Here is a 14032-nt window from a genome sequence, read left to right as displayed (position 1 = left end):
ACTGTAATGCTGTCTTTACATGACATGACATTGGGAACCACTTCCAGTCTCAATGAAAACATGATGAAATCTATTGATTTGATCATCAAATAAGCTGGAGTCATGACTTGTTATTTAACGCTTTCACTGGCACAAAAACTTGTTTTTGAAGCATCAACTACCCATTTTGAGCCACTAATTTGCACTTTGAGATAGTAACTTGCTTTTGCTGGTTACCTACCATGTTTTGCAATTAGTACTAATTGTTTTGAGTAACGCCTGAGGAGTACTGCAATACTGTTGTGAGAAATGTAGTAAATCAATTTAGAAAAACTGTATCTGGAAACAAAAGAAATTGTAAAAAGAGTTAAAACTATTTCTACTTTCTATCGGTTTCTGTTAACGGCTTTTTGTTTATGGAAATTACTATCACAAGCAGTGATGTCAAGGAAGAGAGAAGGAAGTCTTCTTTCCATTGATTCCACTGAGAGCTGCATTATTTGTTCATAAAATAAATAAATAAATAAATAAACTTTTCTTACCATAATGTCAGCTTCCCGTTTCTCGAAACGTAAATTGGGGTCTAACCAATACATGAGGATCTTCACCTGATCCCAGTTGAGGAAAAGGATAAACACAAGAAATAGGAAGTAGAGCACGCTGAGACCTACCAAAGAATATTTCATTAGAGCAGCAATTATGAAAAGCACAAAGTGAACATAAATTTGGGTATTTTGAAGACTTACCAAATACCATTCGCCATATCGCAGGATGTGGCCTGGTGAAGGGCCCTGCAAGTGGCACAAATATTGAAACACGTGTTTTTGTGCTTTTTAAAGCGCAAATCTCATCTAAAGTAATCTATTATTGTGTCATGTGTTGGTCACTAACTAAAAAAACCTCAAAATATTTATGAAGTTAATGAATCAAAATTGACAAATCAAAATAATACTTCATAATTAAAAAAAATAGTATTGTAACAATGATAATTGAGCCAAACAATGACATTTGAAGAACTGGAAATATTTTTCAAATAAATGTAATAAGTTAATGGCTCAAATATATCTTTCAAATAATAATTGAATGATTAAGAGCAATAGTATAACTTACCATTGGGAAATGCAAGGACACTGATGACCAAGAAAAAGAACACAACTACTAAAAGTCCAACGCGGAGATTATTGTCATAGTTTTCATCATCCCTGTTAGAAAAGGAAAAAAATGTTTTCACATAAGAAAAGTTACAAAATATTAAATTGATTTCACTATAATGACTTCACAGACTCACCTGGCGAATGCAAAGTACATAAGGCTAAGAACAGTGAGTGTCAACAGAGTTATGGTGTGAGGCTTGTAGAAGAAATCAAGACCGATGTCCTCCACTTGCTGCTCATTTATCATACGAAAATGTAACCGATATTTGTCATCGTCTTTCATTTTGTTAGCTTCAAAATCAAAACTTAAAAAATCAAGGAACGATAACAGAGGCGTTTCACACACTGGAACCTTTAGTGTGGACGGAACCATTTCGATTCAGCAGGGGTCGAACTCATGAAAAAGCAGCGTATTAAGGTGGTGATATGTACGTTAATTATTCGTAAATATCATAATATATTTTTTGATTACATGTTGAAGAAAAAAAGGTACTTTTGAAAAAAATAAAATAAATAATTAATTACCAACTCAAAACATCATGTTGGTACATTCCACAACGTGACGTCTTCGTGAAGTCCTTCCGCTAATGTGCACGTTGGACTGGAGGTGTTCTTGAGGAATGTGACTGACCTGAAAGGAACTATTTGAAGCCGTCACCAGTCAGTAATTCAGGTTGGGCACAACTGTTCGTCAATCGAGTTTACTAAATCAGTAAATCAAAAAATGGAAACGACGGTGATGCTAGCTTGTTGACATTGCTACATCTGTATCCGGATAGCCTCTCTGGTGGGCCAGAGTGTGTACTATATTCAGCTCTTATTTGACTGTTTACACGATCATCAAAACTAGGAGTAATTTAATTACCGCATTGTTTAGACATGCCATGTTTATGTGCAGTTGGAGACTTAGAAATCATAATTTGTACGGGATTTTTAAACACCCATCTCACATTGTTCAAATTAAGTATCCCTTAAATCAGATAAACACGCAGGAAGAAATATTGGTGATAAATTTTAATTGGAAAAACAGTGGAAAACCCTTTAGTGAGACTTTGTTTTCATTCTATCTGTCTGTCCTATCAAAATACATTAATTGCTTGCTTATTTTGAATTTCCTCAATTTTCTTTCAAAGGAAATTCTGTTTATAAGTGTATAAAAAAAGCTTCAGGGCCCATCAACTTTGTAAAATAAAAAAGATTATTGTGTCCACAAATTTAAAAAAAAAACTTGCTTTTGCTGCATCCAGTTTGGTTAACAATTTACAACTCTCAGTTTAGAATTGTGCTTCATGTTGAAATAAAATCAAAATACAGTAAGTACCTGTTCTTTTCCCAGAAAAAATAATTATACTCGATGAAGTTGACCATTATCTAGTCAGTCCATATTTGAATTTCTTCATTTATAATTTAATGAAAAACTATATTTTTTCTAAAAATGTAGATTGATTCTCACTTTATAATTGGAGCATGATGCATGCAGATGACAATGATGGTTAAAAAAAGGGAAATATACTTGTTTTTTTTATTTGCAGCTGCTTGTTTCTCATTGTTTTACAGAGAGATCATGGCTTCTGCTTGTGGACAACTGTGCATGAGATGCTCTCTTTCTTCAAAGACTGCCATTTGGCAATGCTACTATCACGTTCGTCACTTTATTCCAAGAACAAGACAAATGTCAAAAAGCTTTGATGGATTATTCATCACAAAGAGTCTTGCATCAACTCAGACGAGGCTGAGTTGGAAACTGCAAATGCGTTGCTATAGTGATTTGGCAGAGAAACATCTGTCTGCTGATGCTAAGGACAGCGAGCATATAAGAGAGTTGACAAAAACCGACACTGCCAAAATCACAAACACACTGATGCCATCTACAGGTGTTCAGTCAATGACAGAACATCCAATGTTCCTCGGTGAGTGTTTAAATTGATAATTAAATAATGTATTCTAATGATTTGTTACTGACTTTGAGACTTGAATTTGTGTTTTGTTTATTTTATAGACTTGGATGATGCTGGTGAATCTTCAGCGCTAGAAGAGATCTGTGATGAAGAAGCGATTAGTATTTCTATCCCCACCTCCTTGCCTCCAGTCTCAACATCTCTAAGAGACTACGTTGAGAAATCAGAGACACTCACCAAGCTGGTACAATTAGGTATCTACATTTCTGAAAACAGTTTACTGGTTTTTAATTTAATTAGGTTTTCAGCAAGAGTCAGAATTGGTAAAACAATTAAAGTAAATGCTTGATAATAGTTGTTGTTATATGTTTTGTGACCGATATCTACTTGCAGGTGTGAATCTGTGGAAGTTGGAACAAAGGCCTAATGTTGGCTCCATGTTGCTGAGACTTGACTTCAAGACAGATGTGGTTCCTCGGTTGATGTTTCTCAAAGAGATGGGGGTAGAAGACTCCCGCATTGGCTACATCATCTCTCACAACCCCTTCATTCTCTCCGAGAGCATAGAAAACCTACGGGACAGGTAACGTGAAACACTTAGAATGTCGTTATGTTTGTACTTCTGTTGTTAAGGGTTCTGGAACTGTTTTTCTTGTTGTTTTTGAAGGGTGAGCTATCTCAAATCGAGGAAGTTTAGTTCAGAGACAGTTGCATCCATGGTGTCCAGGGCTCCCTACCTGCTTAATTTCAATGTGAAGAGGCTGGACAACAGATTGGGTTTTTATCAGCAGCAGCTTCAGCTTAGTGCTTCCAACGTATGTAACAGTTTCTCAATTTTTCTGTACTATGTGTTGGCTGAAATACAAAATTATTTGCTAATATTTCACTGCATGAAGTTAAATCTCTTTTTTAAATTACATTGCTTAACTTAATATGTATTGACTCACACTCTGTCTTTGTTTATGTGCATAATCTATAACTTCTTCTGGATAAAAGTACCTGCTAAATGACTAAAAGTGAAGTATGAAAAACTATAATTGCATGTAGTGAAATAATTTGCTCTCTTTTACAGACACGAAACATTGTAGCTCGTCTTCCTAGATTGCTTTGTGTCAGCTTGGAGCCTATTAAAGAAAATTTGAAGGTACTGGACAACATCTTAACTCATTCTGAAAGTTATTTTGTTGATGTCTATTTGATTAATCAATGATTACTCTATTACTGCTTTGAAAAAATTGGTTGATTGAAAGCGCTCACCTGACAGCATGGACAGTTCTTCAAATCCTTTATAAATAATGTGTTCCACAGGTTTGTGAAATAGAGCTAGGTTTCAAGAAGAACGAAATCCAACACATAGTTCTTGCCGTTCCCAAAGTTTTGACAGCAAATAAAAGAAAACTTACCCAGATCTTTGACTACATCCACAACACCATGAAGGTGCCTCACTATCTCATCACAAAGTTCCCACAGGTAGGCGGCTTTTGACTTTCAACATATTTTGTTTTGACAATTGTCAAATTCCCAACAATGATTTCTATGATACATTTCTACACAGATCCTCAATACAAAGTACTTGCGTGTCAGAGAGCGTCACCTGTTTCTTGAGTACCTCCAAAAAGCCCAGTACGACCCCAGCCTGCCCAACTACATCTCCCTGGACCGCCTGGTGTCACTGCCAGATGAGGCTTTCTGCACCGAGTTGGCTCTGGCTACAGTTGAAGATTTTTACTTGTTTCAAAAGACACTTTAAATTTCACAAGAGTAGATAAAAAAGACATAGGGCTGTCAACACTATGTATATACATGTATATCATCAAAGTTTGAAATAAATTGTTCCATGTTTTTTTTTTTTCTAAAAGTTGTTGCCTCCTTTATATAATTTTTAACCAATGGCATCTATTATATTCTAAGAATTAGCTATATAACAATAAGTTAATATATATTAAAATATATTTTAATAATATATTTTTTTAAGTTTTATTGTGATCATAAAAATCAGAATATATATATATATATTTAATCATCTGGATGGCCTTAAACAATACATGTTTGAGTCGGTAGTGCATCCAGCGTAAAACTCTGCCAAAACCCACCTGTGGCGACTCCTTATGAGATAAGCCAAAAGGTGAACAACCGTTAATAAAACATTCACAAACACATACAGTTTTGTGACTTTAAAATGCAGACAGTGAATACCTTGCTACATAAGACTTATACATTTTTTTTGATGTAAGTATTAAAGTTAGTCACATCTAGAGGTCAAAATTTTAAACAATATATGCAAAATTAGTTATTCAGGAGGAAAATTGTGCATTAAGTTGAAGAAAAATGTCTTCAAATGGATTGGTTCAAAAGCAAATAGAAACGTTTCCACATTGGATTTAAGCAACTTTTATTTTGAAAAATGTTAAACTAAATAAAGTTTGAAGAAAAAAAAGGAGGAGGAGGAGGAGCGGTGGTGTTCTACCCAGAATTCCCTGCGGTCTCAGTGAAAACATGGCGTCGAGGGCACCTGGTTAGTAAATATGTTTCTTTTTATATTTAAATCGTTTAGTCGTGTCGTGACAGTGTAGCTGTAAGTTATCTTTATTATTAAATACAATTCCCCGTAATTTTTGTTTTATTTAGGTTTTATTTTTGTTTCTGAGGGTTTTTCTTGTGTATGTCCTTTAATGTCCCCGTGCTAACATGCTAACCGGTTAGACAGTTAGCCTCGGTTCGTCATTTACGGCAGCAAATTAGTATCCTTAGGGTTCATTTATATATTTTCTTGTCAGACATCTACACAAATTGCTTTAAAAGGAACTTTATTAATTTTAGTAGTTCCTTACCAACCAATTGTTTGAATCTCCTAGAATCACTCCTATAATACCGGCTGTCAGCACCTGTTTAGCTTTTTAGCGCCCCTTTTTCTTTTAATTTTAGATAACCAGGCGCAAGTTTTTGTAATTAAAAGAATGAGTATGAACATAAAAGGGTTAGGACTTTGACATCCAGCTGTTGAAAATAAACTTGCTAAAGCTACAATCCATAACAAAAACTGTGTTCTTCACATGAACAACTTACACAGATCTTAGTTTTCCATGAAGTCCAGACTGATTTTGTGTGTTTATACTTACAGTGGCTACGGGCAGGCTTATGCTTGGCTTCCGCAAGTGGTATTACAACTTATGTGGCTTCAACAAGCTTGGTAAGTGGAATTCATGCATGGCTGTGGCTTGTTAATATATTTATTATAATGTGTAAGTTGGCTATAAACCAAATCACTATTCACAATATTTGTTCTTTGCTAAAATGATAAGAACTTAATTTTTTTTTATTTAGTTAGATATAAAGAATGATTTTTTTTCATCATTATTACTGAAAGACTGAACTCTTTAAAAAGCAAGATAGCTGGTCTTCCACTTAGGGCTGTTAAAAAAATAACAGTGAGTTTTCTCTTACGGCCTTACTTTTTGAATCCTTGCAGCTTTTTCTTAGTAATTGTTTTTATTATTATTACAAGGAAAGTATTTGTGAATGCCTAATAACAAAATGAATGTTTTGTTGTTATTCTCCAATGTCATTCATTCTGCCATGTGTGTTCTCTTGCAGGGTTAATGCGGGATGACACAATAAATGAAGATGCAGATGTGAAAGAAGCCCTGAGGAGGCTCCCAGAACAGGTTTACAACGACAGGATGTTCCGAATCAAGAGGGCCCTCGATCTCTCAATGAAGCAGCAGGTTCTCCCGAAAGAGCAATGGACAAAATATGAAGAGGTGGGTTGTGTAGAGGGTCATGAGTTCTTGGTTTGAGGGATTATTTATGTAAAGAATAAGTACTATTGGCATTTACTGCAACCCTTAAAGTGGTACCAGCTATACAAAACATTTGATTCACCTAAAACCTTCATCTAGGTTTGTTTGTCACCTCCAGAATAAAAGCATATTAGCTTGTAAAAAAATGTATCTCAAAGTTGGATTAATTAACAATTTTTACAATCGATAAAGACCTCATTCAGCCCATCGTGACATCTTTAAGCTGTTTTGTTTTAGGGTGTTTTAATTCTGTAAAGCACTTTGTGTTACTTTAGTTAAAAAAAAGTGCTTTGTTATTAAATTTTGATTTGATGGGGAAAAGTAACGCAGTGGTTTTGAGGTGTAGTGGTTAAGAGAATTTCCAATTTGATTTGAGAGATTGTTCATAAAATCAATTTTTATTTGCTTAGTTTCACTCTTACCTTTCAAATATTTTACATTATTGCTAGTGCTACCTTATCGAGTCGTGACATTGGTTCTGTTTATACTTTCCTCACAGGAAAACTATTACCTGACTCCATACCTGGAAGAGGTGGTCCGTGAGAGGAAAGAAAAGGAGGAATGGATGAAGAAATGAGACGATCTTCAGTCACAACAGTTTTTCTGTCCTAAGTCGGTTCACAATTGTCCCGTGGTGTAATATATGAAATAAAATGTAACCTATGTTGAGAAAAAGCCCATTAAAATTGTACATTTTTAGAGGCCACACTGGTGTTTGTGTGTTTTAGACAGTAGACTTCTTAACAAAGCAAAATTAAAATCATTCCTTCACATGTGGCAAAGTTGTACCATTTACTGATCTAATTCTATACATTGAAGCATCGACTCTAGAGCATGCAAAGTGGGTAGGAGTAAAGCTTTGTGGCTTTGGCTTTATATTTGTAAATCACATGTACTTATTTGAAGTTAGTGATTTAATTAAGTGTATTTCATCACACAACAAAAAGTTGTGGGCTTTCTGTCAGCTTATGGGATTTTGGTGTTGGCTTCCAAGGAAAGATTTTAATATTTGTTTGCTGTGATTTGGCATAAATTAGCCAAAAAATTTAAAGCCAGAAAGCAGTTAAAGAACTTACTATTATTCTAAATTCAGACTATCTTCTCATAGAGTCAAACTACATCAGTAATCTCTCTGAAACTGTGATCTCCTGTTGTCCACATCTGTAATTGTACCTATGAAGTCCCCAATAACACTGTTGAAAGATTTCAGCATGGAGACTCCCAGTTCATTGTTCGTTTCATTAATATCTGGATCGTAGGCGCCCATGACGGGGGTGCACACCTCCACATGATCTTTGCCAGCTCTTTGTAGGACTCCCAACAGCTGGTTCATGATCTCCTGAAACAAATCCTTGTTGTAGGACAGCAAGACGGCTTCATCAAGCGGATAGGTGACCTCTTCAGGGTAGCATTCTCGGGGTACGGGCGCCTCTATGTATCGCAGCTTTGGGAAACTAGCAGATAGCGCAGAGAATAAACCTTGCAACCCAACAGAAGTGAGGGGGTTCCCCAGAAGTTTGAGCTCCTCGAGTTTCTGGCAGGGAGTCAGCGCGTTAATGAAAGTGTTCAAGTGTTCGTCCTCGATGTCGCATTCCTCAAGGATCAAGTGTGTTAGAGTAGCTGAACAGCGACTTAGCAGTTTCGTCAGCGGTGCGGAAAAAGAGCCAAAAAGGCTGTGCCCACTGATGTCTAGGCGAACCAGCGCTTCACTGTGGAGGCTGTTGGCCAGGTATGTCATGTCCACACGGCTCAGAGAGCAGTTGGCCAGTTCCAGACACTGAAGTGGAGTGTTGAGGGGACTGTGAAGAAAAAAAAAACAAATAAATTACCATTAACATTTTTCAACTCCAGTTTTTAGTTTTATATGTGGATTGTAGGGTAAAAATTAATCACTAATTACTATTTTATTGATTATTACTGAGAATGCGATGTTCCAGATTTAATTTCAGATTTTCTTTTTCTACAGCTAAGGGATGGTTTCTGGTAATTTAAGTGTCAACAATTGGAGTTTTGTCAGCATTTTGCCTCATTTGCAGGAATAAAACACAAAAAATGTTTTATTGTTCTACAAATATCATTATTTATTTTTAGTTTGACCTGTAAATAATGTCCTTCAGTTCCTGGCTGACCTGCTGTATTCAGCTTTCATTCTGGAACCATATCAACAATTTAAACTGCAAATAGTTTCCTTGTTTTGCTTTGCAGATGTTGAGTCCTGCCACCCTGGAACTTGATCACTGAGATTTTTGATGCTACAGTTTACTCCTATTACTGTCTTTGTCAGTGTACTCACTTCAGGAGTCTTCTGAGGTGTCCCGTGAGAGTAGAGAACCCTACACAGAGCTCAATGAGGCTGCTTATTTGTGCCAACAGATTTCCGATTGTTGCAAGAAGGTTCTCATCATCAGAGCCCAGCCTCCTAAAATCCAAAGCTCCAGCTGGTAGCGTTAAAGACTGCAACTTAGTGAACTCCACTCTGGACAGTAGCACCTCTAGATGTACAGCTTCGAGGGGAACATTGTGGACCACCTCAAGCTTTGTGATGGACTCCGGCTCGGCCAGACGAAGGACGTAGAAGAGCTGCTTAAGAGTGAGGGAGTCGGCTCTGAAGCTGATGAAGCGGGGCTTCAGAGGACAGTAGCGGAGCAGCAAGAAGGCCTGAGCCACCAACTCGTAACTGCGGCCTGTGATGAAGCCGTTCAGACGAACGTCGATCGCCGTTTCAAAGGCAAACTGAGACACATCACTGGCTTGCATTGCCACCATGGTCTCATAGCACATTCGGGTTAGGAGTTTGGTTCTTGCCCATCGACCCAGAGTGGATTTGCAGGGACAGATTTGGTGTTCAACATCCTTAAGGGCTGTCAGGTCGACCACACGGAGGTTCTTGGTGTAGGTCGTTGGAGGCGATAACACGTAGTCCTTAAAAAATAAAAAAAAATCAAGAATACAATAACATTTTTAATCTACATTATAGATTTAAATTCCCCTATTCATGTTGATCTAGAAAATATAGATGATTGACACAAAGTGAAAACTCAACAATAAACATAAGGTTAAAAATAGGATTTAAAATAAAAACAATATTGTTTACCTTTAAGCCAGTCAGAATTGCTTCCAAACAAAGCCGGCATGTGCGAGAGGTGAGGTCCACTTGACAGTCGATGGTTCTCCCCAGGATTTTTTTAAGGTCAAGTTCTGGCAGAGGCCACGTCTGGACCAAAGTATGCAACAGGTCAGCCTGTTCATGGAGGTAGCAGGCCTTGAAGAGAAGCGGGTAAAGGTTAAAAGACACACAGTTGAGGTTCCTCTGAGCACTTGGACCCGTGTGGATGAAGCCCTCAGCAGCAATGAAGCGCAGGGACTTCATGTTCCCAGGTTTCTTCTCTAAGAAGAAACTCTTTTTTTTGGAGCTCTTTGATTGTTGGTATTCCCCTTTGCTGTCAGCTGGTGGCTTTTGTCTGAAACTGGACTTGCTGTTCTGAGGGAGCGAACACACTGAGGGGACAGGGGTCTTGTGATGGGTAAGTGGGTCGAGGTTATTAATAGGAGCAGCTGTCTCATGTTCTTCGTCAGTCAGTGTGTGTTTGCAGCTTCTGCCTCAGAGATGTGTAGGAGCGTTTGAACACCACCAGGGAGCTTCACAGTTTATAAATCCACTTTGTAAAGTATTTATAGCAGAATACTCAGATGATCCATGTATTATTTTAGCTTTAAAATGTCAATTCTACTTGAATTCAGTACAATTTAACCTTTGTGCTATCCTAGCATGTAAAAGTGGGGTCATCTGGACCCCAGAAGACAGCGTGTCGAACTTTTTTTTCCCCAAGGATTTTTTATCTACACTGGTGTCTGTGGCAGACTGAAATCCTGTCCACCTTTTTCATGGGAGGGATCACACATCAATGTAAGGGTGGGGTCACCTGGACCCATAAAAGAGAACAAGGGTTAAACTTCTTTGCCCAATACTTCTACATTTATATTACAGATTTTTTACAGAACTTTTAAAATTTTCCTAATTTTTCAGATATCCCGGACAAGCCCCCAACTTGTTACGATCCAACCTAAGGGAAGAGAAAAGAAGGTGTACCATCAAAAATAAGTCCCAGACTGCTGTGAATCCCACTTGCTGAATATGACAGCTAAACAAAACTAATACAATTTTTTTTTTTTTTAACGTAGCCTTAGTTTTCTGTTTAAAAGGATAAGACAACATTTTGTTGTACTTTGACGGTTTAATTCCTTATAAGGTAATATTTTTTCAATAAAAACAAAGATCAGAGGCGGATCAGTCATGGCTCTTGACCTTAATATCATCACCACTATGAAGAATATAGTAATAGCTTTTCTTAAAATGCTCAGAAATTGTTTTTAAGAAGGTTTTTATTTTAGGTAAAAGCTGAAAAACCCAAAAGGCTGAAATGCTTTTAGAGTCAAAAACATCCCCGGGGAAATACTTTCCTCTTAGAAAATATCAATATTTTTTGTCATTTTTTTAAAATGTTTTTAAAGAATAAAAAGATGTGAGACGAGTCGTGAAAAACAAAAGTTGGTTTATTTACAAATACAAACATGTACATATTCTGCATATTTACAATAACGGTTATTTTACTAATACTGTTAACTGGTGGTGCTGATAGACTCTTTGACAGTGAATGCTGGTGACGGTCCTATATGGGTCCAGATGTAGCCTTTCTCAGGACTTATGGGGATAGTGGGAAACGGGGAGCTCTGGGACTTGAAATATTCCGACGGTGCGTGGCACACAAACTCAAGGTACTCCATCTTTCGGGGCAGATCTTCCTCTGGGCCTGAACACAACACATGGTTCTTAACACAAGATTTGAAAAGAAAAGATGCTGCTCTGCTTAAGTTCTCACCGACGATGTAAGTCCCAGGATCAAACCGGTCCTTTGGGCTGGCTTGAGTGGGAATGAGCCATGTTAGTGCTGCACTTTTTTCACAGTACTGGTCCTGCACGAATCCTCGAATCTGAGCGTAGTAGGGCTTCCCATCATCCTCATCTATCACCTTGATCACATCACCTGTCTGGAAGTAAACGCCCTGTATATGTGAAGAGAAGTTAAACAGTCAGGGGTTTGAAACCTTCAACAATCAAAGAGTAATTCAGGGTAATTTCTCACTGGAAATAACCTAATATGAACAATAGAATCTTATTTCACCCTTTAGAAAAATAAAACACTGATTTGTATTTATGTTATTGTTACTAATGTGATTAATATTAATGAATCAATATTTTTAGGGTGAAATAAAATGTAGAAAAAGAAAAAAATAGCTTTTCTAAATATGAAATAGTTTGTAACTTTTATAACAGGTTTGCAGGACTTCCTTTTAAATTAAAAGATACCTTGAGTCACATTGGATCATCTCAGTGGAGAAAATCTAGTAATATAGTGTAATATAAGCAGTGATTTAAAAATTATTTTACCATTTGTGGTGATTATCAGAAAGAAATTTGTAAAGCTAAAAAACTAAAATTAAACCAAAACTAATTAAATGACCCGTACCATCTTTGTTTTAAACAATAAGGTGCACTTCAAATTATTACATTTGTTTTAAAAATCTGGGTTATAATCTAGTCCTCCTTAATTTAGCTTGTACTGACTGACCTAAAACAGATTTTTTTTTGTGGAATACAGTGCTCAAAAATCTGTCAAAATGTTTTAGTTTGACATGTGATACATGCTGTCCTTTAACTTTCTGTAAATCAGTTGAATAAAGTTCGATTTTTTTTTACTCTTTTCAATTGACTAATTACTTTGTTTAAAGTTGCTTTTTTATTCAAAACATATTTTTCTGTAACTGTACAAATTATTGGGGGAAAAAAAATCAAACGCAATACCTTATAAAATACTGATTCTGAAGTGATGATCGTTGCTACAGATTCAGGAGCTTTGATTGGCTGTGGAGGAGAGTTTACAGGTTAAAATAAAACATCACAGAGGAAAATAAAAACTTTTGTTTTTTTAATTACATTTTTAAGTTTGAAAATATGCCTCCTTCCTTTTCCTTTTGTTGACACTTTCTTCTCAGAAGCAGGAGCTTTGTATTTAGTACTTCTCAGCCTCGCAGACCTTCTGTGAATCTCCTGCTTGGACTATAAAGAAACCACAAAATACTTGGATCAATCCTGACTAAAAGGAGCAGGCATTGGGAGTTCGGGTCCTCCTGACTGACCTGTTTCCCTCCGCCATTACTGGGCTGAGCGCTGAATGACATAGAAGGTCCTGCCGTCGTGGCGCTGCTGCTCTTCCCAGTGCAGTTGTTGCAAAGTATCTCCCCCTGGCTTCCCTTTTTCCACATGGAGGAAGAGTTCGTCTTGCACGCAGCACAACACGGTTTCAAACCAAGCGGCATTTTTTTTTTTCTTCAATAGAACGACGCCAACGTACGAAGGAAATGAAGCGACTGCTGTAGTACAACGAGCAGAAGATGCTCGATTCGCCCAAAATGCAAACAGCTACTCACTAATATTTGTTCAGAAGATGACACAAAAAGACTCGTCTTCAGAGTTGCCATTTGAAAATATTTGTCCAAAATAAGTGACATCCATTGTAGCAATTAAATGTAGTCGCCCAACTATTGTTTTTACCGGATGCAAGCCTCGCTCTTTGTCTGCTCTGTCAGTCCGGTCAGTTAACCATCTAAATTGGACACTATCGCCATCTAGTGGGCGTATGTGAAATTGCACTCAGATGATTGTTTACCAAATAAGATCCAAAAATGTTATTATTTGTGTATCGCATTTTAATAATTGTACTTGTGGAACTAAAACTGACAGAAAACCGAACGTCATAAATGTTTCCAGTAGTCCAACATAAAAGGTTACAGCTAGTTTTGTCATGATGCAAACATTTTTAATTGATTTCATTAAAACTATCACCTTGAAAATGTGTGCAATATATTTTGTAGACTCCTCTAGCAACTGATGCTGCTTTAAATCTAGTTTTTCCCCACATTTTACAGTCTATTGGGGGTGTGACAAGCCTTAATGGAAATATTCGATTCATATCATAATTAGTTTCTGCTAAGACAATTCTTGGTCGATCGATTCACTGACCTAAAATTGATCTATAACATCTTCAGCCAAAAATTCAACCGGTGTGTCTCAGATGAAATACCTGATACTGAACAGTGCAGGTTAGGTTTTCTAGATTGCTTGTATTTCTTGCAAGATAAT

At 36.8% G+C, this 14032-nt stretch overlaps 6 protein-coding genes across 7 annotated transcripts in view; 3 read left to right on the top strand and 3 right to left on the bottom strand.

The window, feature by feature from the left end:
* ptdss1b (phosphatidylserine synthase 1b) overlaps positions 1-1741 on the bottom strand; it is an 8490-nt gene extending 6749 nt beyond the window's left edge. Inside the window, exons 1-4 of one of the 2 annotated variants that reach the window (XM_024294561.1) lie at positions 1659-1741; positions 1090-1181; positions 726-770; positions 522-646 (exon numbers count right to left, since the gene is read on the bottom strand). In XM_024294561.1, coding sequence (XP_024150329.1) covers positions 522-646; positions 726-770; positions 1090-1181; positions 1659-1684 — 288 coding nt within the window. In that variant the 5' untranslated portion in view covers positions 1685-1741. Of the gene's footprint in view, positions 1-521; positions 647-725; positions 771-1089; positions 1182-1267; positions 1593-1658 lie in introns of those variants that run through there. The other variant, XM_024294556.2, reaches the window with a different exon arrangement.
* The window catches only part of adnp2b (ADNP homeobox 2b), a gene marked incomplete in the record, with an annotated part of 705870 nt that overhangs the window by 163019 nt on the left and 528819 nt on the right, over positions 1-14032 (top strand).
* Positions 1653-4882, top strand: mterf3 (mitochondrial transcription termination factor 3). Its single transcript, XM_024294616.2, has 8 exons — positions 1653-1806; positions 2691-3043; positions 3133-3285; positions 3425-3614; positions 3699-3846; positions 4104-4175; positions 4340-4501; positions 4587-4882. Exons 2-8 carry the CDS (start codon positions 2698-2700, stop codon positions 4779-4781), a joined length of 1266 nt encoding a protein of 421 aa, XP_024150384.1. The 5' UTR covers positions 1653-1806; positions 2691-2697; the 3' UTR covers positions 4782-4882.
* Positions 5407-7537, top strand: LOC112160460 (cytochrome b-c1 complex subunit 7). Its single transcript, XM_024294978.2, has 4 exons — positions 5407-5546; positions 6153-6221; positions 6626-6792; positions 7331-7537. Exons 1-4 carry the CDS (start codon positions 5528-5530, stop codon positions 7406-7408), a joined length of 333 nt encoding a protein of 110 aa, XP_024150746.1. The 5' UTR covers positions 5407-5527; the 3' UTR covers positions 7409-7537.
* lrrc14b (leucine rich repeat containing 14B) lies at positions 7764-10567 on the bottom strand. The gene is made up of 3 exons (XM_024260778.2): positions 9926-10567; positions 9125-9753; positions 7764-8630 (listed from the first exon to the last, which is right to left on the bottom strand). Exons 1-3 carry the CDS (start codon positions 10199-10201, stop codon positions 7952-7954), a joined length of 1584 nt encoding a protein of 527 aa, XP_024116546.1. The 5' UTR covers positions 10202-10567; the 3' UTR covers positions 7764-7951.
* gatad1 (GATA zinc finger domain containing 1) lies at positions 11365-13496 on the bottom strand. Its single transcript, XM_024294794.2, has 5 exons — positions 13030-13496; positions 12827-12949; positions 12695-12754; positions 11712-11895; positions 11365-11642 (listed from the first exon to the last, which is right to left on the bottom strand). Exons 1-5 carry the CDS (start codon positions 13207-13209, stop codon positions 11452-11454), a joined length of 738 nt encoding a protein of 245 aa, XP_024150562.1. The 5' UTR covers positions 13210-13496; the 3' UTR covers positions 11365-11451.

Source organism: Oryzias melastigma, linkage group LG11, assembly GCF_002922805.2.
Source record: "Oryzias melastigma strain HK-1 linkage group LG11, ASM292280v2, whole genome shotgun sequence".
Taxonomy (NCBI): Eukaryota; Metazoa; Chordata; class Actinopteri; order Beloniformes; family Adrianichthyidae; genus Oryzias; species Oryzias melastigma.
The sequence above is the reverse complement of the archived record's forward strand: the minus strand, read 5'-3'. Positions and strand labels throughout refer to the sequence as shown.